Source organism: Macaca fascicularis, chromosome 3, assembly GCF_037993035.2.
Source record: "Macaca fascicularis isolate 582-1 chromosome 3, T2T-MFA8v1.1".
NCBI lineage: Eukaryota > Metazoa > Chordata > Mammalia > Primates > Cercopithecidae > Macaca > Macaca fascicularis.
In genome coordinates this window covers 113,616,257-113,643,287 of record NC_088377.1, presented here as the reverse complement: position 1 = coordinate 113,643,287, position 27,031 = coordinate 113,616,257, and the positions used below count along the sequence as shown (strand labels likewise).

Genomic DNA, 27,031 nt, shown 5'->3' with positions numbered 1-27,031 from the left:
CACTGCCACCATTTCCACTGCTATGGAAAGCAATATTTTTTCTCTCCATCTCTACCACCACCAGAATTAACTTTCAACTGTCTCCGCTTCTTTGTATGACTAGTTCTTGATTAGAAGTTCAGAGTGGGTGCATCAAGGTCACGAATCCATGCCCTACCTGCCAGAAGTCTGGAAAAGCAAATATCTTGTATAATGGGGTGTAGTTTCTGATTGCCACCAAGACTTATTAGACAAGAAATCCTTGAATTGTGGGGAGGAGTTTTAGATGCTACACAGCCAAAAAGGTACAAGTGTATCCCATCTTTTATTAATGTTTAGAAAGATAAAAGTAAAAGGAATAGTACTAATATCTGCATTAATGATTCCTGTTAGAGTACCAGGAAACGATAGTTCTTAAATTAACAGATGTTTTCAGGTGAGGTGGCTCATGCCTGTAATCCCAGTACTTTGGGAGGCCATGATTAGAGGGTTGCTTGAGTCCAGGAGTCTAAGACCAGTCTGAGAAACATAGTCAGACCACATCTCCATGAAAATTTTTAAAATTAGCCATGCATGGTGGTGTGTGCCTGTAGTCCCAGCTACTTGGGAGGCTGAGGTGGGAGGATGCTTGAGTCCAGGAGGGTGAGGCTGCAGTGGCTGTGATCGCACCACTTCACTCCAACCTGGGCAACACAGTGAGACCCTATCTCAAAAAATAAAATAAAAAATGATGTAGAACTGAGAACTGGAGTATAGCAATGGTCCTATCACTAACCAGCTAATAATATATAGCAAATCACATAATATCTCTAAAACGATGTTCTTCTTAGACAATATGGGGTATTTATTCTTTCAGACTGCTTCCAGGGTTGGCATGAAAAATAAATGAGATGACAAGTGTAAAGTACTAATCAAAGAAACTTGCACACAGTAGTCACAGAATAAACAGTAAGACCCAACCTCCTTACTCCTTTTCTTCATGTTGTTCTTAACATAGCTATATAAACATATAATATTAGTTGAAAGAATTGGCTAATTCTCTAAGTTAGCAAGGGTTGCGCACATCTGCCCTCACTTGTCATTTCCCAGTTGCAACAACTTCCAATTCTTTTAAGTGATCTTTTGTTACTTATCAGCTTTTCTCTAAGTCACTTGCTGGTATTGCTGCTACTTCTTGATTTTTCTTTTCTAGAAAATAGCTATTGAATTTTCACTAAGGAAATGAGCATTTAATTCTTTCTCTTTCCTGCCCTCACTTCTACCACACACATGCATACTTTCCATTCCCCATTCTCCTGATGTGGTTGTATTGTAATTTTGGTTAAATCAATATTCACTGGTATATTGTTATGACAAAATATGCTATTCAGAGCTAAGCCATGTATTCAGCTTTATGTTTTCCTTGATTATACTTCCTTCAATTCCCTGGAGTTTATATTTGTTTGACTTTTTTGTTAGCTTTTTGTTATGAACTGAATTGTGTCTCCCTCAAATTCATATGTTCAAGCCCTAATTCCCAGTCCCTCAGAATGTGGCTGTATGTGGGAACAGGGCATTTAAAGAGGTGATTAAGCTAAAATGGGTCATTAGGGTGGGACCTAATCCAATATGACTAAAATCTTTATAACAAAAGGAGACTAGGACAAAGAAAGCCAGAGACTAGACATATGCACATAGACAGAGATCACATGAAGACACCAGAACCAAATGGCCACCTACAAGCCAATAATAATACACTTTTTGACACCATTCTTTATATTGATGACACTATTTGGGTTTAATGGACGTCTCTGTGATGTTATGAAATATATATTTAGTCCCAGTCCTGATTTCCTGGCATACAACTCCCCAAATCCTTGGAATCTTCAGAGTGATAAGCATCTTTTCGTGTGACTGATGGTTGGCAGCTCCCAGGCAGCTTCAGGATGGGGGCTGGTCATCGAAAACACTAAGGCAAAATTAGAAGGTTGGGACTTCTGCTCCCCAGGAGCCCTACTTCCAGGAGGGGAGAGGGCCTGAAGGTTAAACTGATCACCAATGGCCAATGATTTAATCAATTATGCCTATGTAACAAAGCTTTCATACAAATCCTAAAAGACTGAGTTCAGAGAGTTTCCGGATAGCTGAACACATGGAAGGTGCTGGAGGGTAGTACCCCTGCGGAGGGCATGGAAGCTCTGCATCCCTTTCCCCATACCTTGCCCTATGTAGCTCTTCATCTGTATCCTTTGTAATATCTTTTATTTAAAAAAAAAAAAAAAAAAGTAAATGAAAGTGTTTCACTGAGGTCTGTGAGCCACTCTAGCAAATTTCAAGTCCAGGGAGGGGGTAATGGGGACCCCAATTTACAGCCAGTTGGTCAGAAGCACAGGTAAAACAACCTGGGGCTTGCAATTGGCATCAGAAGTGGGGTGGGGGGGGCAGTCTTGCGGGATTGAGCTCTGAACCTGTACGATCTGATGCGATCTCCAGGTAGATGGTGCAGAAATTCAACTGGAGGACACACACTTGGTGTCTGCTGCATAATTAGTTGCTTGCATGGCATGGTATGTGGGGGTAAAGCCCCACACATTTGGTCAAAAAAGTCTTCTGTGTTGTGTGTGAGAGCAGAGGAGAAAACCTGTTTTTACAACTCAGTCCCCAAAACTGATTCATAAGCTAATAATAATGAGTTGTTATGAAGCATAATTTGAGGAACATTCAAAAGTTTTCTCAGATCGCACATATGTATTCAAGGATGTTAAAGTCAACAATTAAAGCATCATTGATTATAATCTTCTAACTTAAAAGAAATACCCTGAGATGGCTAATGTATTAATCTGTGGGGAGAATATAATAGTTTACCTCTGGAACACGCAGAAATGGGACTCCAGAGCATGTGAAAAGAAAGAAAGTGTGCAGAAAAAGAGGACATTGGGATGGTCAGGGTTAAGAAGATGCCAGGAGGAGAAAAAGGAATGCTGAAAAAAAGAGTGGAAGAAGCCAAGAACAAGTGCAGTTACTTATGCATGATGTTGCTTAGTGCCGGGGTTGGATCTTCTTTTTAGTTTGGATTGATTGGTGACCATATACATCTATCTAGGTTCTGCTGAAAAGTCCTATAAAAAACGTAAGAACACCACATAAGAGGTGGGGAAAAGACAGGACAGTGCCTGGAACTCAAAACTAGCTTAAGAGATGGCAGCCCTGTTAGAGCAACTGTTGAGAAGAACCCAGAAAACTTGAGAGGTCAAGTTAGATCAGGTGGGTAGAACAAGGCAGGCCAAGGCTCAAACCAAGTCTGAGAATGAGCTGAGCTGGACAGTTCAGCTTCCCGTCCTGAACATTAGTAAGGTGCAGTGGTTTCCAGCAGGGACTGTGGAGCCTGGGTCAAAGCCTACCCAGTTCCACCATGTACTAGCTGTATAATCTTGGGTAAATTACTTAACCTTTCTGGGCCTCAGTTTCATCATCTTAAAATAAGATAATAATATACTCCTTCCTCATGAGTTTGTAGTAAAGATTAGTAAGGCAACACTCTGTTTATTTTTACAATTTGAAAGTTTTCAGAGATTATTACATTTCTTCTTTCCATTTCTGGTCAAAATGTTTGGATGCATTTTAGACACCTTTTGGGATTATTGTTGAAATACTAGGAATAAATTGATGCATCGAATATTTTCCAGTGCTCAATCTAATAAACTTATACACTTCAACATATTTTCAAATTAGTAACTTCTGGATGGTTTAGATAGAAGTCTCCCCAAATTAAAGAACTCCGTTATGATGTAATACATGCCAATGTTTGGTTTGGGAGTCAGATAGACTTGGGTTTGAATGTTCACTCTGCTACTACTTATGATCTCCGGACCTTGAGAAAGTTGTTTAACTTCTCTGAGCCTTGGTTTTCTCCTAGGTAAACTGGGGATATGGGGGTCAAATAAATAACATTGGGCTTTTGTTAGGATTATATTGTATAATGTCTGTGAAAACATCTAGCTTAATGCCCAGCTCATAATAAGCACTTAATACATATATTTTCTTCTCTTGCATCTAAATCAGCAGTTGTCAACTGGGGGTGTTTTTGCCTCCCAGGGGACATTTCACAATGTCTAGAGACATTTCTGACTGGGATGTGTCTGCTACTAGCATCTACTGAGTAAAAAGCCAGGGATGCTAATGTACAACCTCAGGGCAGCACCTTTCCCATCAACTCCAACGAAGAATTATCTGGTCCAATATATGTGATTGCTGTAGAGATTAAGAAACCCTGAATTCTTTCTTAATTTTAAATTCATGGTGGTATACATTTGTGCCTAGTAGTACCCTAGTGATTAACTGTATGTATTTTACATTAAATATAAAAGCTCCCAGTTCTATAAAATTAATACTAATGGTTAAATAATAGTCATCTATTGGGCACTTGCTATGCTCCAAGCCTAAGCTAAGACATATGATTTGTGAAATGCCACACTAAATATAAATCCTACAGCAATCCTGAGAATCAGTAATACAGATTTCTCTAAACGGATAATAATAATAACATGTTATGGCCAGGAGCAGTGGCTCACACCTGTAATCCCAGCATTTCAGCAGGCCGAAGCAGGCAGATTATCTGAGGTCAGGAGTTCGAGACCAACCTGGTCAACATGGGGAAACCCCCATCTCTACTAAAAATAAAAAAGTAGCAGGGTGCGGTGGCGCACGCCTGTAATCCCAGCTACTCGGGAGGCTGAGGCCGGAGAATCGCTTGAACCCGGGAGGTGGAGGTTGCAGTAAGTAGAGATTGCACCATTGCACTCCAGCCTGGGTGACAGAGTGAGACTCCATCTCAAAATAAATGAATAAATAAATAAATAACATTTTATTTTAATAATAACTGAGTATCAGGACAATAGCCTGTCTTATAATGTTCCTGACCTTAACAACTTGCTATCTTGCAATGTATATTGAATTCTACCTTGAAATACTCCCTCAATTTCCTCCATTTCTTTCTTCTCTCGCCACCATTACTCCATTTGGGCCACTACAAATTCTTCTGAATTAGGGAAACGCCCTCCTTATTCATCTCCTGCCATTGTACTTACTATCTCCTGTAAATCGGCCATTTTCTTTCTAAAATCTAATTGGGCAATAACATTCTTCTAAACAAGATCTTTTAATAGCTCCCCAAGGTCCTCATGATTTGGCTTTGACTCCACTCTGTCTCCCTTCACTCCCCCTCACCTTCACAAACAACGCACTCCTATAATCCCAATAATCATGGTCCAAGGATGTTAATGCTCGTGGGAAAACTATGATTCTATAACCATGGTCAAACTGTGGGGTTTATGAGTGTTCTTCCTGTGTTAATGAGCAATGCAAGATAAATTAAAGTCTCAGCTAATTAGTAATGTTCTATTAATGTGTGGTTGGCAGGTAACTGGAAGAAGAGAGAGGAAAAAGTCATGATTTCTGCTGGCATTCTTTTCCTACATTGATGTCGAGTGTGGCTACTATTAAAGCAGGGAGTAGTGAGAGGAAGAACAGAACGCAGCGAATTGCTGCCAGGAGGCCAGTGGGAAAAGTTAGAAAGCAATAAGGAGCCAACAGGGACACTCACCTTCTGGCTTTGAACGGTTTCTCCTACCCTGGGGAAACACGGCTTCTCTCATGACATAACAAAACCTTTGGTGAAATTACTAGTGGTCCTCCAGAAGGAGTGCTGGCATAATTTGGTGGAGATGAGTCTGCGAACAATCAGATGAACAGCACATGAAATCCCTTTTATAGCTTCGTAATTTGTGAATGTTGCCAATATAAAAACAAAGTAAAGAAAATTCCTCAAAGAAGTTAGTTTTCAAACCTTAAATACAAATCTAAAAAGGCTTTTCTGAGATTTGAGAGAGGCATGAATAAAATGTCCAATAGGCCGGGTGCGGTGGCTCAAGCCTGTAATCCCGCACTTTGGGAGGCCGAGACGGGCAGATCGCGAGGTCAGGAGATCGAGGCCATTCTGCCTAACGCGGTGAAACCCCGTCTCTACTAAAAAATACAAAAAACTAGCCGGGCGAGGTGGCGGGCGCCTGTAGTCCCAGCTACTCGGGAGGCTGAGGCAGGAGAATGGCGTAGACCCGGGGGGCGGAGCTTGCAGTGAGCTGAGATCCGGTCACTGCACTCCAGCCTGGGGGACAGAGCGAAACTCCGTCTCAAAAAAAAAAAAGTCCAATAAATCCTAACTAAGTCAGATGGGTTGGGATCCTTTTTCTGAATCTGTTCATCAATGAACAAAATATTTTTATTTAACTAATAATAATAGTTCCTGGACGGACGTGGTGGCTCATGCTTGTAATCCCAGCACTTTGGAAGGCCAAGGTGAGTGGATCAGCTGAGGTCAGGAGTTCAAGACCAGCCTGGCCAACATAGTGAACCGCCATCTCTACTAAAAATAAAATATTAGCCAGGTGTGGCGGCATGTGCCGGTAGTCCCAGCTACTTGGGAGGCTGAGGTAGGAGAATCACTTGAACCTAGATCCCAGGAGACGGAGCTTGCAGTGAGCTGAGATTGTGCCACTGCACTCCAGCCTGGGTGACAGAGTGAGACTCCGTCTCAAAAAAAAAAATAAAATAAAATAAATAAATAAATATTTCCTATGATAAGCTTTAGAAAACATACAAGAAAAAATTTACCATCAGGAACATATATTTTTGTATACATAAAGTACTAAATAATTGATCAATAACTCTTTCACGAGGATCTTTTCCCTGCTAGATCCTGTGTTAAATGGTAAAGTTATCATTCTTACATTTAACTTACCTGCAGTTCTTAGAACATAACTGCTCCTCTTCTACGGCTCTACCATGTCTCATCTTCACAATGCAAGTACATCTTTTAAATTTGATGGATGTTATGGAGTCAATATTTAAAAAAAAAATAGCAGTTCTCCTTACGGGGTACCAGAATGATTTCTGACATACAGTTTAGCATTGAATACCCCCGTATTATGTATACAGTACCTAATGGTTCATTTGAGGAATTTTGAGAGAGTACTTTTTACTATTTCCATTCATATGAAAATTTTGATTCTAACCTTAAAAGTAAAATGTGACTTCTTCACTATATTGTTAGGAGACTAGGGAGGTAGAAAGGATAAGGTGCTGAAGAAACATGGTTCCTTTCCTTGAGGAACGCACAAAACTCTAGCGTTCAAGTGATTAACTGTACAAGTCAAAATAAGCATTTGGGACGGTCAAAAAAATGGAGGTTCGTGAGCACAGGAGTTGTCAGGAAAGGCTTTGTGAAAAAGGATGAACTCTGAATGATGAACAGGATTGTACTGTGCCTTGCCCTCTAATTACAGATGGTGGCTGGTTGAGCTGTTAGTTCTGGGCCTGATCTGGCAGAGCTGCCTCCTGCGTGTATTCAGATTGCAGAACCCATAGCTAAACTGAGATCTGTTTACTAGAGGGGCAGAGAACCAGAGAAGAGGAGATGGTTAGAGACAAGGCCGTAAAGAAAGAGTCCAGGATTAGACCATCACTCAGGAAATCTGACTCGAAGTGCTGAAGCAAGTAGAAGTTTAGAGAAAATAAAGTGGGTCAAAATAGGGCACAAAGACAGCAGTAAGGTACAAGGAGGTCAAACCTTGGTTTCAACTGATTTCTGCAAGTGAAAACTTACTGCGGCCGTCCACTCACGCACGGTTTAGTATGCCTTGCTGGCCTAGGGCTAATCCTTAAAAATAATTTCAAGTGTACCAAGAAGGAAAGACATACAGACAAAGGGAAATCATGACTCCTACAGATGCAGAAATGGCCTCAGCATAAGGAGAGAGCCCTTGGCACATGATAATATTAGATGGCGGATATGTGATGTCGGATCCAATGAGACTATACGGAGCAGAAGTAGAAGAAATATTGTTAGCGCAAAAGAGCTAGGCCAGGTTGCAGAGGTTTTGAAAGCCAGGCAAGCGAGTTTGGCTAAGATGTGGTAAGAGAGGTTTAAGTTAGCTAAAAATATTCTTTTTATCACATTCTCCTCAAAGACAATCCAAATGTAACTTACAGCCAGACCAAAAGGTCACAAATAATAATAGCAAAAGTCAAACTTTTATTATCTTATTACAATTAAATATATTATTTTTGTATATCATGTTATCTATATTTATGTTATATATGCAGTTATTATAAAAAGTATATTGTTCTCTAACTCTCATTTTTAGCTCCATGGAATAACATTTCTAACTAGAAACTATTGTCTGACAGAACTGTATCTAAACAATAATGCAATATTTGAGATAGAAGGTATGTCTTAAATTTTCTGTTGATTTAATAGATTTTCAATTAAGTACTTTCAACTATGGTAATTGCTAATGACATGCAAAAATCTGTTTTAACATTTCTGTTGAAAATATATTAAGGAATCTATTTTTAAATGTTTTAATGTACATTTTATATTAAGAAATGTGCTATTAGATTACTTTTCTAATTTAATATTGCCATGTGTCTTATTCAAAATTTAAAATAATTTTTAACAAGTATTTTAGACATAAACTAGACATGTGGAAGCAAATTTTAACAATAGTTGGGAGCATTGATAAATACAAAAACTTAATAGTCTTAAGAAATTTTATTGGCAGTATGTTCTACCAGCCAAATTCCTGCTTTCACTCTGAGTTAATTTTATATGCAAAACACTCTCAAAACTGATAATTTCAAGCCATTCGTAAAAGCACGTGGCATACCATGATCATGAAATACAGAGGTACAGTACAAAACACTTTTCTTTAATATCATATATCATAGAATAAAAATGTCATACATTTTAAGGCCCATCATGATTTCATACACCACTAAGAAAGAACATCTTGCCAATGAAGCTATGACATGGCTATCAAAAGACACATCCCACTTTCATTTATGTTAAAAATGTAGGAAAATAAACAATTTAGAATCTATGAAAATAATATGAATATTTGGTTTCCAGTTATGTACAGAAAATACTTAGCTATGCAATTTGGAGGAGATGAGTAATTTTTCCCTTGACTAGCATTATAAATCTAAGTAACATTGACAAGCAAAAAAAAAAAAAAAATCCAAAACCAAAACCAAACAAAAAGAAGAAAGAAACTAAGCCCTCCAAAATCAATCAAACAAACAAAATCATTGCTACATTTTAAAAAGTAAGACAATCTGGTCACGGGGGCTCATGCCTGTAATCCCAGCACTCCGGGAGGCCTACGCGGGTGGATAACCTGAGGTCAGGAGTTTGAGACCAGCCTGGCCAACATGGTGAAACCCCGTCTCTACTAAAAATACAAAAATGAGCTGGGTGTGGTGGTGGACACCTGTAATCTCAGCTACTTGAGAGGTTGAGGCAGGAGAATCCCTTGAACCCAGGAGGCAGAGGTTGCAGTGACCTGAGATTGTGCCATTTCTCTCCAGCCTGGGCAATAAGAGTGAAACTCCATCTCAAAAAAAAAAGTAAAACAATAACAGTGGAAAGAAATTTACTCTGTATTCCCACATCACAATTAATTGTATGAATTATATCTTATTGTATTCTTAATAATAATTTATAATATATTATTAATAGTTATTCCTTCTTTATCCAGCTATCATATGTTTTCCTTTTTAGTTAGCATGTTAATTAGCATTAAAAATGTTTAGTTTTATTTGCAATAAAAAAATTGAAAAAAATGTTTAAAATCTTGTAAAAATATTCTTTTTTTTTTTTTTTAGGCCTGCATTGTTTGCCTTCATTGAATATACTCCTGCTACACCACAATGAGTTAACCAATATTGATGCAACAGTGAAGGAATTACAGGGAATGCTAAATCTGAAGATCCTAAGTAACAATTTGCAATTTTATATGGCCATAAATTAAAATAGTATTAACATAAGACATTTTTCCATTTATCTAGTTTAAAATTAGAGGAGCAATGTTTATAATTAAGATATTTAGGCCAGGCACTGTGACTCACGCCTGTAATCTCAGTGCTTCGGCAGGCCGAGGCGGGCGGATCACTTGAGCCCAGAAGTTCCACACCAGCCTGAGCAACATGGTGAAACCCTGCCTCTACCAAAAATACGAAATTAGCCAGGTGCGGTGGCACATGCCTGTGACCCCAGCTACTCAAGAGGCTGAGGCGGGAGGACAGCTTGAACCTGGGAGGCAGAGGTTGCAGTGAGCCAAGATTGCACCACTGGACTCTAGCCTGGGCAACAGAGAAAGACCCTGTCTCAAAAAAAAAAAAAAAAAAAAAAAAAAAATAGATATTCCTGAAAATAAGACTAGATCTTATTGTCTTTTAAGACATGCTTTCGAAAAAACAACAGAAAAATGTTTGTGTGTGAAATGCTATCTATCACATGTCTAATGAAAATGACAAAAGTAGCAAAAGGATTTACATGTTTAAATTTATTTTGAGTTTTATCTCAAAAGTAAGTTTTAACACACATTATATGATTCCATTTATATAAGTGTCCAAGTAGGCACATCTATAGGACAGCAAGAGGTAACTGTTTTTAAATAGATGAGCATTGCCAACGGCCAAGGAATTGGGGGTTGTGACAGCCAGAGAGTAAAGGGTGTGGGGTTATTTTTGGGGTGATAAAATGTACTAAAATTGACTGTGGTGATCAGTTGCATAACTTTGTGAATATACCACAAACACATGAATCATATGTTTAAACGGGTGAATAGTGTGGTACATGAAGTATACTAATAAAGCTGATAAAAAAAAAAAAAAAACAACAACAGAAGGCTTTTTAAACTTTCAACTGGATAACCAGCAAACTTTATTCATATATATTGAATCACACCCAGCAAGGAACTAACCTATTGAAAAGAAGTGTGAGATGAGTCAAAAAAATAAATAATACACCACTCCTACTCTCAATAAGCTTATGGTCTTGAAGGGTAGATAAACATGTATACAACCACAATACAAGATAAAGGATTCTGGGTGTATTAAGGTAAAAGACCTGCAGATCAAAGAGGAGGTTTTCAGACTTTAGAGTTTAGAGACCTCTTTATAATAATGTAATGCAATAGATATATTTTTAAATTCCTTTTCTATTCATTTCTCAGAATTGCCTGAGACAGTATTTTGAATAGTTGTAAACTAGTATTGATGGTGAAGGTTCTAATCAGATAATCAGATCAATGTAGAGAGAGTTATTAAAGTTTCCATATGTTTTCAGTGTTGTCAGTTATATGTACTATACTGAGAGAAAATGATTCATTTGTTACAGTTAGATTATTTAAACCCAAGTATTAAAATCACAAAATTACACCAAGTTCATGGCAATTTTATGCTTATTTTGGAGACATGAGAAGGCTGCCTGCTGTCAGGAGGTTTTTTACAGCTTTTGGATCTTCTGTGAAAGAATTGGCCTGCATATTTGAGTTACCTGGCCCGTATCTGCTGAAAAAATGCTGCTATAATTAAAAGACTAGTTATGCTAGACCTAGGACACTTACCTTTGTTTTTCTATAAAATGGGCTGACAGCTACTTCTCAGGGTTGCTTTAAACATTAGGATAACTCTGTAAACACTTTTTAAGAAAACATTTCTCACCATTAATGTTATTTTGAAGCAACAAAAAAAATTGAAATTCTAAAATAAGAAAAAAATTGTTTTATTGTGGATTATGTAAATCAGATAACGAAATAAGTTGCATCCAGTCTCGAAATTCTGCTAATAGACTCAAGAAAACAACTGCTATTTTAAATAATAATCATACAGTAACATGTTTGAATGTCTTTCTTGTTGAAAAAAATGTTTTATTATAGTCTCATTTAAATCTTTACAGCACCCTATGATGTAACTAGAATTATTCCCTTTAATCACGGAAATGCAAAGCTCACAGATTTAACCAAACTCTTAAGGAATGTTGAAACACAAATTCATGCCTTGTTTTACTTATCATTTATTTATTTATTCATTCATTCAATAAATATTTATAATGTATTCATTCATTCATTTAATAAATGTTTATCACACATTCACTACATGATACTATTCTAGATAATAGGACTCAAATTTGAACAAGAAAGACCCAGTCTATACCTATATAGGGCTTACAAATTTGTAACACTCAGACTAAATATATCTTAGAGTTGAAGGGGTTTGATGCAAAATGATTTGCTACTTTAAAAACTCTATAATTTGAGGAAACTTGTTACAAAACAACATTTGGAGAGTAGTAAACAAGCTTACTCCCATAGTAATAAACAGAGTTATGCCCATAGTAATAAACAAGGTTATGCCTTGAACAAAGGTGCCCAGCCCAGGACCAAATAGATCCTGAAATCTAGCCCATACCCTACTTGTCAAGGGTGTACGTGAGCATAGAATTGTGCCAGGCATAAGGGGTGGGAGTTTTCTAGTTTTTAAATACCAGTCTGGTAGTATAATGTCCATATCATTACCAGTCACAATAGTTTACGACCACTATTTAAAATCATAGTGATGCAATTCAAGTTATGTAACTGTAATTTTCCAGTTGAGAATCTTGTTGTGGGATCATTTGTTTGAAATGGAGAAAATGTTATGTCCAATTACAAAAAACAAAAAGCGTTTTCTAAAAATTCACATTTTGAACTCATGTCCCATTTTGGTTAAAGATGTTGCATGGAAAATAGATTGTATTTATTAGATAACTAATGTTATTTGTGCAGTCATGTCTTCAGATTAAGTTTCTATGAGCCTCATTTGCAATCACAGATTAGCTTTAGCTCATTAACTAAAATGAGAAATCTATGTGTTTTCAAATGTGGTCATTTTTGTCTTTTTAAGTTGTAAATCCATGTGCAATTATAAAGTGTTGTTATTATTTCACTTAAATGACAAGTTCTTCAGAGGGTGAGAAAACAGCCTGAAGGGCAAAACACTAATCCATTCTCAGCATTGCACTTTCCATTGGCATTTATGAGGAGAATTGCCAAGGATTGCCTAGGAGACGCATGGCTGAGAGCTTCAGGGAGGCCTAAACCAGCTGCAGAGTGTGAGGTCCTGGGAACTGGAATTCCTGTCTTCCGGGCAGAGTCAGGGGACTCCACCTCTTCTCTCCAGGCAGTCCACCTTTCCACACCCTCTCTTTCCAACTCAGTTTTCCTCTTCCTTTCCCTTCCCTCCTCCAAATTCTTTCTAAATCAGAATCCACATGTGTCAAAGACCCACTTTGTGGCTGATGGCTTTCATTAACTCCTGCCTCCTTTCCAGTACTGAGGGGAAAAAAACCACCACCACCAAAAGCCACAGCATCAAAATGCTTAAGCCAGTCTCCTGTTCTAAACCTTCAGTTTTCTCATTTCTTTCTAATTTTCTGTTTTATTAAGCTCCACTGTTGGAAAGTTATGTTTAAGACTCCTGCATGCCATAATTGTTAAGACCTGCTTCCTACTGGAGCTTCCAGGAATCAGCATTGGGAACAGGGAGCTCCTCCTTTCGAGAGAGGGTCTCCATGTTTCCACAGGTATTGCTTTTAAACATTGTCTGCCTTTGTCTTTAGCAGTGGCCCCAATCCACTGCCGATTGCAAAAAGACAGCGGTGCAGAGGGATGCTGGGAGATGGGGTGGGACTAGGATCTCCAGGGTCCCTTCCTTTGAGCCTCTTTTCCTATAATACCCTTCCAGGTGGGACCACCCCTCCCAAAAGACAAAACGATTCAGCAAAGAAAAAGAACCAAGAGTGCTTTTCACTACTGTTTGTCCTGAAAAAGATAATGTTCTGATCGCTCCTCTCTCGATCCTCTGCTTTATCCTAGTTTGCCTTTTACAATCAGGGGTGATTTCCATATTAGCACATGGTGTGTGGTGGCCACCAGATTTTTAGTTAAAACAAGATGATGATTAACAATGGAGATGCTGACCTTACTAAGTAAGCTTGACCCAGAGCCTCACAATCCTGGTATCTGATTATTGACAGCTGAACTTCCTTCCACAGGCTGCTCTCTATAATAGGCTTTTAACTTCTCCATGTCATTTTCTTTTTCTCATATATTAAAATTGGGATGTTGGTCTCTTATTAATTACATCAACTTTCTTCGAAGGCAGCCTTAAAAACATTGGGGTTCATTTAAATAACGATTTTAAATACTGCTTTAAAAGTTTACAAAAAACTAACTGGAGCCAATTATTTAGATATCTTTTTTTCGCCTTCTGTCTTGATAATAAGTGGCTTCATACACGTGACTCATGTAAGTCAAGCTTGTGTGGTAAGGTAGTAGAGACATTTTGATATATCATTGGGTAAATGTAAATTGCTTAGACTCAGAATCCCAAATTAAGATAAGCAAGACAGTGCTGGCGCCACTGAGGTGTACACTGTAAGTAGCCTAGAGGGAAGGTGGATTAAATAGTATTAACCTATTGAAAGTGAAAGTGTAAGCAATTTCTCTTCATAGTTTCTAAAAGAATGTGCCTGTACATCATAGAAGGCTTTCAGAACATTCAGACACAGGAAACCGATTTCACATCTTAGACATTTAATTTATGTTGATTTTAGTAGCATCAATCCAAAACTCATAAATCCAAAATGTTAAATGTTTCATAGTATAGAAGGAAAAAAGAGAGTTAAAAATAAGATTGCTTCCTTCTAAAATTTAAGAGCTAGGAAACAGTGAATAATAATGATGAAATGCCTTTCAAGTTATTTAATTCAATTTTTTTTAAGTTAATTTAAGCAGAGGCTGGGCTAACAGTTCAGATTTCTGATTTTGTGTCATTCAGTTTTGACTTTATGATGAGATGAATGGTCAACCACAAGTCCATAGAGTTTTTAGTATCAATATGTTGTTAATAAGTAATGTAACAGTAGTAAATCCAAGTTTTGTGTTTTATTTAGCTGAAGCTAGTTTTTGAATTTCCACATAGAAGTTACTTAACCAAGGCTTAGCAGAAAAAGCCAAGAAATGAAATGAAATGGATAGTAATGTCCTCAGAGGGAAAAGAGAAGACGAAGGGTGCACCTAGAGAAAATGTCATTGAAAGATGTTGGTACATTTTCCATTAACGTCATATGTAAAGGCAGACTCTACTTCCAGATGCTATAATGTGTAACAGGGTTATGAGGTGTCAGATGTGATTCCCCAAGACAGTAACCACAAAGCAGACTTCTGTGCTAAAGCATCTGTGACTTTTTCTTCCTTCTGAGTTCTCATGAAAAACAATTATGCTTTGCTTTTATATCCTTGAAGAGGGTCCTTTTCTTTACTTTCTCTGGCTCGAACTACAATTCATGATCCCGATGGCCCTTTTAAAATCTGTCCTTATTAGTGGTTTAATATACATCTGTTCTATTCCCTGTCCTTCAGTTATAATTATTTGTTACCACTTTAAAATGCTTCTCTTTTAAGAATAAAATTCAGATCATTTTCTGTCACTTAAGAAATCTTGAAAAAAAAATTGTTTTGTCTTCTCATTTTCTCCATTACATACATATTTCCTTTCTTTTAAATTTTTCTGTGGCTCCTGGCTCTACATTTTCCTGTATGCCTTTCCTCATTCCTGTAACTTTTGTTTATTATGCACCAGGTGTCTTCCATTGCCTGCTTTATGTCCCTCTAAAGCTCGTGTTTTCCACAGGGAATAGCTATATATAATGCTTTTATTAGCCAGAAAAAGTTGTGTTTATACAACAAATATCAGAATGTTTTATTACTACAGAGAAAACTTCCAGATGATTGACCTTTTTAAAGTTTTTATCTAGTTTGTTATCTTTTAAGCATACACCCACCCCAATCTTCTTTATGTTACAAACTGCTCTTTATAAATATTAATCAGTTTTTTTCAGAGGTTCTAATGCTTCCTATTTTCAGGCCTTTATCAAACCTCTTTGTATTTATGAATAGTCTACAACAGTATTCTTAAATTTCACATGTACATTAAGTGAGCTTCATTTTGAGTGAAGTAGTTGTGCAGTAGCTGGAGCTCTTTCTCTTACTGCCATCTAGTGGTTCTCCTCATTAGTTGTATTTTCAGAAGTATTTCCTAGAAATTGCACGTAGGTAGGCAGAATCCGAATAACTAAAGATGCCCAGCCAGGCACGGTGGCTCATGCCTGTATTCCCAGCATTTTGGGAGGCCAAGGCAGGCGGATCACGAGGTCAGGAGTTTGAGACCAGCCTTGCCAACATGGAAAAACCCCGTCTCTACTAAAAATACAAAAATTAGCTAGGTGTGGTGGCAGGTGCCTGTAATACCAGCTACTCAGGAGGCTGAGGCAGGAGAATCGCTTGAATTCGGGAGGCAGAGGTTGCAGTGAGCCAAGATCATGCCATTGCACTCTAGCCTGGCAACAAGAGCAAGACTCTGTCAAAAAAAAAAAAAAAAAAAAAAAAAAAAAAAAAAAAAAAATGCCCAACTGAAAATCTTTAAAGTTTTATTTCACATTGTGCTGAAAAAAAAAAAGTTTATTATCATCTAGGATGAATAGGGAAAATATCATTTTTAAAAAAATAAAGCCCTCACAACTTCTAGTTGAAGATGTTTAAGAACACCTATGTGCTGATTCCCAAGGGATATGATGTGAGAAGTGCCAGGGCTGCTTCTGCATCCACGTGCCTCATTCTTCCAACCACTCCATTAGGAAGTGCGGTTTATCGCACATCCTAGCACCTGCACACCAGGATCTCAGAAATGCACGTGCCTGGCCAGAGACAGACAAAATGCAAGAGCCACATCTGCTCAGCTTTGGTCCTGCTAAGATCTGAAACTACTATCGACACATTCTGAACTATGAGCAATGGTGTGGAGGAAATAAATTCTATTAGAGCAGGATGTTGTGTCTCTGCCTATCTTCACGCATGCACCCTTGTGAACTTGGAGACCAAAAGAAGACTACCAAGTGATATTTTAATAAAAAGTAACCTCAAAACTCCAATAGAGCTGATATCTAGTTCTTCATTTACTAATTTATTTATGGACATGTTAAAAATTTCCTTCATTTGTGGCAGATTTGGGTCAATGATATGATCATAGCCCTTAGCACAGTTCCTAGTAGATAGTAAGCACTTGGTTAATATTTGTTGAATGAATGAATTGAACAGATAGAAAAATTAACTGCTGCTCTAAGTAAAGGTTTCATGGGTCTATTGCTGGATATGAAGAAGAGCTCTATAAGTTCTTATGTTTTATAGAATCTCTTAATTTTTCGTATTTTATAAGTGATACGTGAAACGGATTTTGAAATCTGACATTTTGTTTTGGATTCTTCATTTGCAGGTCTATACCAAAATCCTTTGTGCCAATATAATCTGTATCGTTTATATATAATCTACCACCTTCCAGGAGTGGAGCTGCTTGACCGAAATCGTAAGGACCCTTCCTTCTTGCAAAGAAATATTTGAGAAGTAGTCTTATAGCTCAGTGGTTATAAATGAAGACTACCTTTGAAAATACGTTTTTGTAAAAAATATCCCTTTGAATAATTGTCTTTGTAAATGAAAGTTTTTCAATTACTTATTTTTGAAAGATTTGCTTTCTAAAATGTGCCCTGATTTAGAAATTCACGTCTCTTTACTACTTGATTAGAAAGGCCCTCTAACTGAGCATGAGGAAAGTGGTCCTTCTGGTTCTGGTTTTGACATTAACATGTTGGATGCCAAATCGTTTACCTCCCGGCACCTTAGTTTCTTATCTCAAAAGTGAGGGAATTGGAATAAATCTCATAAGGCCTATTTAAGTTCTAAAAGTCATGCTTTTTAAAATTCTGTAAATATGTATATATTGAAACATACAATGAATGATGACTTCTTTATGAATGCACCTTCAAGATAGCATGTCAGATTTCTATATGCCACATGCACACACACACAATCAACCTCAGCATATTACGCTTAACATTTTTTGAGGCCTATTTTGCTTCCAAATGCTATATTATCTATCTACTTACCTTTCTGTCTCTACAGGTTTGAACATTCTTAATAATTTATTACTGAGTAACCACTTTCTATAGGATACATCAGAAACTTACGGTTATACCTCTCCTTTCTAATAGCCTTGAGGAAATGAAAGGATGTTTCATGCTAAAATTTTAATCATCCTTGGTGATGTGTTAAAGGGTGTTCGGGATGCATTAGACTGAAGGATTAAGCTCTGTCTTGTGATGTGTGGGGTGTATATTGAGTGCTTGTAAGATTATGGAAATAACTGTGATAGCTCCTTTACAAAACAATTTTGACAGGATGTTCACATATAGCATAGTTTAGATAAATACATTCTTGAAAGTATTCAGTTCTATTTTGAATCACTCTGCCTATTTATAATGCTATGCAATAACATTACTTTTTGCATTTATCAGAAGTTACAGAAAAAGAAAGAAGATCAATGATTACCATTTTTAACCATAAAAAGGCTCATATCATTCAATCAATAGCATTCAGAGGAAAAGTAGATGCTTCCTGGGGTCCTAAATCACCATTTAAGCAAAAACCAGCCCAGAGAGTACCTTCAGGTATTTTGCAAAAAAAAAAAAAATTTAATGAAATTAAAACTTCTCAAACTTTTGGGTAATTTGATTGTAATAATAGCAACTACAATTTACAATAAACTTAAGTATCTAAATAATGGAATAATTTCTAATATATTTGCTAACTTTATAATACTTTTAGTCCAGTTAAAGTAGGTATGCAATTTTCATCCTCATTCATGCATGTGAAATCAAATGGGGTGCTGTGATAATAATGAGATAATACATTGAAGCCTCTATCCCAGTATCTAACACAGTATAAAGGGCTCAATAAATGAGCTCTCGTTATTTTTATTACCACTGACATGGATGATTTTACCAATTAAGGCTATATAATTTTTGATAATATAGAAAAAATACGAAGAAGAAATAAAGATCATCTGCAATTCTGCCATCCAGAAATAAGCACTGGTAATATTTTGATTATATTCACAGGGTCATTATATGCAAGTATAACTTGAATATTTTCAGGATGTTTCCTTAGTAGGAATTTAATTTCATATTTGTAACAGAAATGGAAAAAAATAGGGGTTTAGTTTTTTCAGACAGCAAAGAATACAAAAGTACGGTATCTAGGGTTAAAGTTCTATGATGTCATCAGTGTTTGAGGATATATCTGTCTTTTGTTCTGCTACTCTTAGTGTGCTTTATGATTACAAGGTGGTTGGTATACCACCAAGCCTTACATCTCCATTCCAGGAAGGAAGAGAGGGTGGATGAGAAAAGGTGCAAAGGTAAAATCCTTGTCTTTATGACACTTTGCCAATGAGACAACATGCATGTTTTAAAAAACCAAATCAAGTATTTAGAAATAAAGGGGAAATTGAATTGAAAAATAGTTTGGAAGAAATTACCCAGAATGCTACATGGAGAAAGAAAGCGATAGAAGATATGAATTAGATATTGAGAAAAGGAGAGACATTAGAAAGAGAAGGTCCAATATAAGCTTAGTAATAGTTCCTGAAAAACAAATTATAGATAGAAATTAGCAGAAGGTAATGTTTAAAGTGATAATGGCTGGAAAATTTCCCAAACTGTTAAATAAATTCTTAGACCGCCCAGACAATTACCAGAATTAGCAAAGAATTCATAGATGCACCAGACAAAAAGAATCCAAACACAAAAAAGACACATAACAACAACAACAACAACAACAACAAAAGTCTTCACCAAGGGCAAAACCATCTTAAAGCAGTCGGAGAGAAAACCCAGATGACCTACAAAAGAATAACATAGAGATTCACCACAAACTCCCCAGCTACAATCGTGGAAGTCAGAAAACAGTGATCAGAAGTTTTTAAATCAAAACCATAATAAGATACCATCTCACACCAGTTAGAATGTAGATCATTAAAAAGTCAGGAAACAACAGATACTGGAGAGGATGTGGAGAAATGGGAACGCTTTTACACTGTTGGTGGGAGTGTAAATTAGTTCAACCATTGTGGAAGACAATGTGGCATTCCTCAAGGATCTAGAACCAGAAATACCATTTGACCCAGCAATCCCATTACTGGGTATATACCCAAAGGATTAAATCATGCTACTATAAAGACACCTGCACACGTATATTTATTGCAGCACTATTTACAATAGCAGAGACTTGGAACCAACCCAAATACCCATCAATGATAAACTGGATAAAGAAAATGTGGCACATATACACCATGGAATACTATGCAGCCATAAAAAGGGATGAGTTCATATCCTTTGCAGGGACATGGATGAAGCTGGAAACCATCATTCTGAGCAAACTAACCCAAGAACAGAAAACCAAACACCGCATGTTCTCACTCATAAGTGGGAGTTGAACAATGAGAACACATGGACACAGGGAGAGGAACATCACACACTGGGGCCTGCTGGGGGCTGGGGGTCCAGGGGAGGGATAGCATTAGGAGAAATACCTAATTTAACGGACAGGTTGATGGGTGTAGCAAACCACCATGGCACATGTATACCTATGTAACAAACCTGCATGTTCTGCACATGTTTCCCAAAACTGAAAGTGTACTAAAATGTGTGTATATATTTACAGTTGTCTAACTCACCAGGCATGGTGGCTCACACTTGTAATCCCAGTACTTTGGGAGGCTGAGGCAAGTGGATTATTTGAGGTCAGGAGTTTGAGACCAACCTGGCCAACATGGTTAAACCCCATCTCTACTAAAAATACAAACTTAGCCAGACATGGTGGCAGTCTCCTGTAATCCCAGCTACTTGGAAGGCTGAAGCAGGAGAATCGCTTGGACCTGGGAGTTGGAGGTTGCAGTGAGCTAAGATTGCATCACTGCACTTTAGCCTGGGTGGCAGAGCAAGACTCTGTCTCAGAAAAAGAAAGAAAAGAGGGAGGGAGGGAGGGAGGGAGGGAGGAAGGAAGGAAGGGAGGAAGGAAGGAAGGAAGGAAGGAAGGAAGGAAGGAAGGAAGGAAGGAAGGAAGGAAGGAAGGAAGGAAGGAAGGAAGGAAGAGGAAAAAGAGAAATATGTACAGTCTATTCTCTCCGAAGCCTGCTACCTGGAAGCTTCATCTGGATGTTAAAGCCTTGGTCTTCACAACCCCTTTTCGTAACCCATTCATTTCTATTGATAATAACTCTTTCAACCAATTGCCAGTCGGAAAATGTTTAACTCTACCTTCTGACCTGGAATAGCAGCACTCACCCTGCTTTGAGTTGTCTTGTCCATCCAGATTGAACCAATCTAAATCTTACATGTATTTGACTGATGTCTGTTATCGGAGTAGACCATGCTGTGGAAGGAAAGTAGTCTTTAGATAGCAAATCTCCCCTCTTAAAAACAGTTAATGCACACAATAACAAACAATGCAAGGTCAGCCCCCACAATCTATTTTTCAGTGCTATAATTATTATCAGTGTGATCGCCACCTTTAGGGCTCTACATTTCTTTTGTTTAACCAGACTGCTGAAAGAACTAGAATCGTTTTTTAAATTCTCTTGGCTCCTTTTCATATTGAACCTCCAGAAACAAAATCAGGAGCAGAAAAGATAAGGAGAGTATTTTATTGCATTTGAAACTTTTTCTTCTTAATTATCAGATATGTTGACTAAAGCCTCTAATAATTGACAGGACAATTATTATAAATCTACTCATTTTCTGCAAAAGGTCACTATATCATAACAACTAAAAAGTATTTTTAGCCCAGAGTATGGCTTATTTTAGCATACCTTAATTAAGCAAACATTTATAGTAAAACACACTATGTAAATTTTTAAAATTTATCATATCATTTTGTAGCTTCTATATTTGTTTTGTTATAAATCTTACCTTATTGTGACTTTCTAAAAAATTATTAGAGTAATTCTAAGAGAAATATGAATTATTTTATTGAAAAGAAATTACACTTAAAAATGTTTATGAAGCAATCATAAAGCCACATTTTGATTTTATTATCCTTAATCTAAAGTTGAGAAAGAAACCAATTATATTTCTAATATCTTGAGAAGCAAGATCAATTTTAAGTTTTCTTCAAATCCCATCTATCAGTCCTTATCAAATAAGTATGGTTAAAAGGGTTGTACAAATTTTCATTACTGTCTCTGGGTTTTATTGCAAGATAGCCGGTATTCTCAGAACCAAAACACTTTGGGCTTCTACCTGGCATTAAGGAAACTCATTTGCAGATGTTTCACCAATATATCTAGATGTGGAAAGACATTAAGGGGAATTTAAAATAAAACACCAACAAGCTTTCAAAATGTCCATTAGTGGTCCAAAAGTGAGGCTGCCAGATTTCCACCATGTTTGCTGAAGACAGAGCTCCAGGTGCTGAGCCCAAGCTGGGGTATAGTGTCACAGAGCCTGGGCCTGGCAGCTGAGGCATGTACTACTCAGGAAAAGGGAAGGGTAAGTCCAAAAAGGAAGACCAGGCAGACTATTTAACAAACAGCAATTCACCAAAAAGTACATCAGTACAGACAAGGCAGGACAGAATCTAGAGAAAACAGATAATTCAAAGTTATGAGCTGGGAGATCAATGGCTCAGGAAATCAAGTCTTGAAGACGTTTCTGACTTTGGGTAGCTATGACATACCAGGCACACCCAGAAGAGTAAATGCCAACCCCTACCTATGCATGAAGGTTCAGGTAGGTATTAGAGGTCAATGTGAGATCTAGAGATTGTTTGGCATAGGGCTGAGCAATTGAGGGAGCTGTGTAGACTCAGAAAAATTTGTGAAAGCAAAAATCAGCAGTCAACAGAGCTTCCATGTTGCATAACTTCAATGGACACTCTTAGCACAGCAAACATTTACTGAGGCCCCCTCCAGAATTGTGCCAGAAAGTAGCCCTGGGCCAAAGAGATAAACTAGAACTACTTTCTAAGGGAGACACCATATACAAAGATAGATTCCAGAGGGATTGAATATCTAAATGTAAAGGAAATAAAAAAGTACTGGAAGAAAATACTTTCATAATCCCAAAGTGAAGGCCAATCAAAACCTCACACAAAACTCAGAGGCCATCAAAGAGAAATGTTGACAGATTTAACTACATAAAAATGAAAAACAATTATATGTATCCCATAAATATGTACAACTAGCATGTATCCACAATAATTAAAAATAAAAAGCATCATATAGGAAGAAAATTAAAATGCAAGATTGGAGGAAGTCTTTATAACATATATAATAGGCAAAAGTTAACACCCATAATTTCTAAAGGACATCTCCAAGTCAATTTAAAAATTCCAGTAGAAAACAAAATAAATGACATGGACAAGACATATGTACAAAGAAAGAAATGTAAATAATGATCACCTTCACTAATGATCAAATAAGTGGAAATCAAAACAATGAGATACTACTTTCATCCAACAAGTAGGCAGAAGTTTTAAAGGGTTGTTAAGGATGAGGGAGAAAGAGCACAATTCATGTTATTGATGGGAATGTAAACTCGTTCAACTCTCTTGGATGACCATATGGCAGTATCCACCAACATACAAAATGTGCAAACCATTTGACACAGCAACTAAATTTGATCTCTCCCTTACAGAAGTGCTTGCACATATGGACAAAGAAAAAATATATGGGTATAAGTCTGCATGTTGCAATATTTTTTATAATAGCAAAAGTAGTAGAAACAATTTAAATAGTCATTCATAGGAGAATGTTAAATAGACTATGGCACATTTGTATAATACAAACTATTCCATTATAGAATCAATCCATAATATATTTGGGGGTATTAAAAACACCTTGACAAGGTGGGCAGATCACCTGAAGTTTGAGACCAGCCTGGCCAACATGGTGAAACCCCGTCTCTCTTAAAAATACAAAAATTAGCCGGGCGTGGTAGTAGGCGCCTGTAATCCCAGCTACTCAGGAGGCTGAGGCAGGAGAATCACTTGAACCCAGGAGGCAGAGGTTGCAGTGAGGCAGAGGTTGCAGTGAGCCGAGATCGTGCCACTGCACTCCAGTCTGGGCAACAGAGAGAGACTCCGTCTCAAACGAAAACAAAAAACAAAAACCATACTCATTGGAAAAGCAGTATACTATGAGTAATAACAAAACTGGAATTTTGTCAACAAACAGATCTCTATGTATATGTACATGTAGACATGTGAGTACATATGTGACATACGGCTGGAAACATACACACAAAATTTTTAATAGTGATACTTAATAGTAGTAAGAGGAAGTGGAAAGGTTAAAGGGAAATTTCCCTTTTTGCTCACTATTTTCTTTATTGTTTATACTCATTATAAGTAAAGTATGTGCTTTTTGTAATTAAAAATGTAGAAGAGAACAGGGGAGTCCTGTCATTTTTTGACAATATGGATGACACTGGAGAGCATTATACCAAATGAAATAAGACAGACACAGAACAAATACTGCATGATCTCACTTATATATGGAATTATAATAGTCAAACTCATAGAAGCAGAGAGTAAAATGGTGGTTGCCAGGTGCTGTGGGGAAGGGGAGATGGGGAGATGTTATTTAAAATGTACAAAGTTTAAATTATATTACACAAATGAATAAATTCTGAAGATCTTACGTAATGTGACGATAGTTAGCTGTATTGTATACTTGAAATTTACTAAGAGGGTAGATCCTAAGTGTTCTCACCAATACACACAAAAAATGGCAGAGGTCTGGCTGATGAATATGTTATTTAGATTGTGTTGATTATTCACAATGAATACGTATATTAAAACATCAAGTTGTACACCTTAAATATATGCAGTTTTTATTTGTCAATTATACCTCAATAAAGCTGGGAGGAAAATGTAGGAAAAGATAGCCTAGGATGATCCAAAATGCACAAGAGACTTTTGTCAGCCACTTATGAAGAGAACAATGCTATGAATTCTAAGGCAGAGAGGCTGTGTGGTCGCTGCTGCTTGTGGAGTGGCAAGAGCTGATACTGTGGGCTTTACTGGCACAACAGGTGCTGGTAAAATCCATCTCTGGACGGGCACTAGGCTTTCTGGAGGGAAATCAACAAAGCAGTGACCATCTCTGGAAGACACCATAAGAAATCCAGGTTTTGAGGACTAGTCTTGGAGCTTCAAAGCTAGGAAGATCTAGATTCTTGTGATCTAGTATTTGTTTATTCTGTTTCTTTACAGTTAATGCCAAGAATCCAAATAGTTGAAATGTTCCTAACTATTTCTCCTCATTTGGACTGTTAGTCCATTTATAGACGCATGTGCCTTTCAGAAGAAAAGGGATAGGTTTCAGTATCTTATATCAGCCTCAGTATATTAAATACAAAAATTTCCACTTAGATTCCATTGGTACATTATAAATTGATTAAGCTTTCCATTCTCAGGGTTTTGAAATTTATATTGTACTAAAAAAATTGCCTCAAAACCTAAGGCAAAACCCAGTATATCTAAGAGAAAGTTTTGCTTTGGAGTTAGATAAAAAGGGATTTTTGACAGATTGAACTATTTGTGTAAAGGATAACTTGAAAACAGAAAGCCCTGTTTTATACTTTTCCTTTATAGCATCGTTCCGTTGTTTTCAAATGCTGGATAAATATTTTAAAATACTAACTTTAAAATGTATTTTTTTTAGATTTTGGATTTGCAAATAATGTAGACAAGTAAGTAATTTTATCTATACATTTATTATCAGATTATTTCATAATTGTGTTGTCCCTTTAAATCATCTCCATTTCCTAAAATAGATTTTAATGAGTTAAAAAATGACTCACTCTTCAATAGATGAGAAAAATTGGTAGGTCTTTCTGTGATGAATGAGTTCAAGCTCTGTATTCATATCTGACATACTTGGGCTTTTAATATTACTATCAAAATCCCAAATAAGTAAAAAGATAATTTGATGCTTAGAAAAATAAACCTCGGCCAGGCGCAGTGGCTCATGCCTGTAATCTGTGCACTTTGGGAGGATGAGATGGGCAGATCACCTCAGTTCAGGAGTTCGAGACCAGCCTGGCCAACATGGTGAAAACCTGCCTCTACTAAAAATACAAAATATTGGCCGGGCGTGGTGACGGGCGCCTATAATCCCAGCTACGGGAGACTGAGGCAGGAGAATCGCTTGAACCCAGGAGGCAGAAGTTGCAGTGAGCCTAGATCACGCCACTGCACTCCAGCCTGGGTGACAGAGTGAGACTGTTTCAAAAAATAAAATAATAAAAACTAAACCTTAACTATTAGCTATTCTGAAAGTGGGGCTGTACATTCCTTGTTTAGCTATTCTCTAAATATGTTCGGTCATAGCAGTTATCATGTAGACTTATATTTTATATTCACTAGAATTTACATTTCCAAAAGCAAGCACCTCACTAAAAGTCCATAGAAGACTTTTCAAATTCATGAATACTGATGAATTTAGAGTCATCATTCCTTTTTATTTTTTCACTTAAGATTTTTTTTTTTTTTGGATACAGTATGGAAAATTATCTCCACATACATTTATAAAATATGGCATAATGTAGAAAAAACTTAGGAATACAGTGAACTTAAGATAATAATATGCATATATCTATAAATATTTTAATCATCTCATTTAACATGGTTTTAAAACATGACTGTATGAGTATGTGAGACCTTAACTGTACTAATTGATCCCCAAATATGTTCAGATACTTCATTTATAAAATAAACAATATATACAATATAAATAGTGTCACTTAGCCTGAAAGTCATTTGTCAGTGGAGCCTGCAAATTATTTGTTAGTGGTACACAACTAATAACACAAATAACACAGAAAAACATGGCATTAATGCATTTGAATAAAAATTTGATTTTGGTCAAATTTTCATTTTTGATTGCTTTTTTTCTGACATAATTGCTTTTTTTGCAGAACTGTGTTCAATGACCCAGAAGATGCTGTTTTTGTGAGGTCCATGAAGAGATCAGTGATGACTTTGACCTCTATGAACTGGAACACAGTTCCAACACGAGAGGAAAGATACCTCGAAGAGGAAGGCACAGAACCGGCTCAAATGCTCACAGTTACACTGAGATGAGCCCTGGTATTTCTAGAAATCGTAGTGGTTTTCAGTTGTATATTAAACTTCCCCGTGACTTAGCGTATTACATACTACTATGATATTATTTGAGATATTTAAATGTAAACAGAAACACCAATAATGAAAAATAATTCTTACATTTTAGGTTTTTT

At 36.9% G+C, this 27,031-nt stretch overlaps 1 protein-coding gene across 1 annotated transcript in view; it reads left to right on the top strand.

The window, feature by feature from the left end:
- Nucleotides 1–27,031, top strand: part of LRRC72 (leucine rich repeat containing 72) — a 52,009-nt gene extending 24,978 nt beyond the window's left edge. The window contains exons 4-9 of the mRNA XM_005550059.4: nucleotides 8,160–8,241; nucleotides 9,679–9,789; nucleotides 17,170–17,259; nucleotides 18,248–18,400; nucleotides 25,456–25,483; nucleotides 26,711–27,031. Of these exons, the coding sequence (XP_005550116.2) occupies nucleotides 8,160–8,241; nucleotides 9,679–9,789; nucleotides 17,170–17,259; nucleotides 18,248–18,400; nucleotides 25,456–25,483; nucleotides 26,711–26,876 (630 nt within the window). The 3' untranslated portion in view covers nucleotides 26,877–27,031. The remainder of the gene's footprint in view (nucleotides 1–8,159; nucleotides 8,242–9,678; nucleotides 9,790–17,169; nucleotides 17,260–18,247; nucleotides 18,401–25,455; nucleotides 25,484–26,710) is intronic.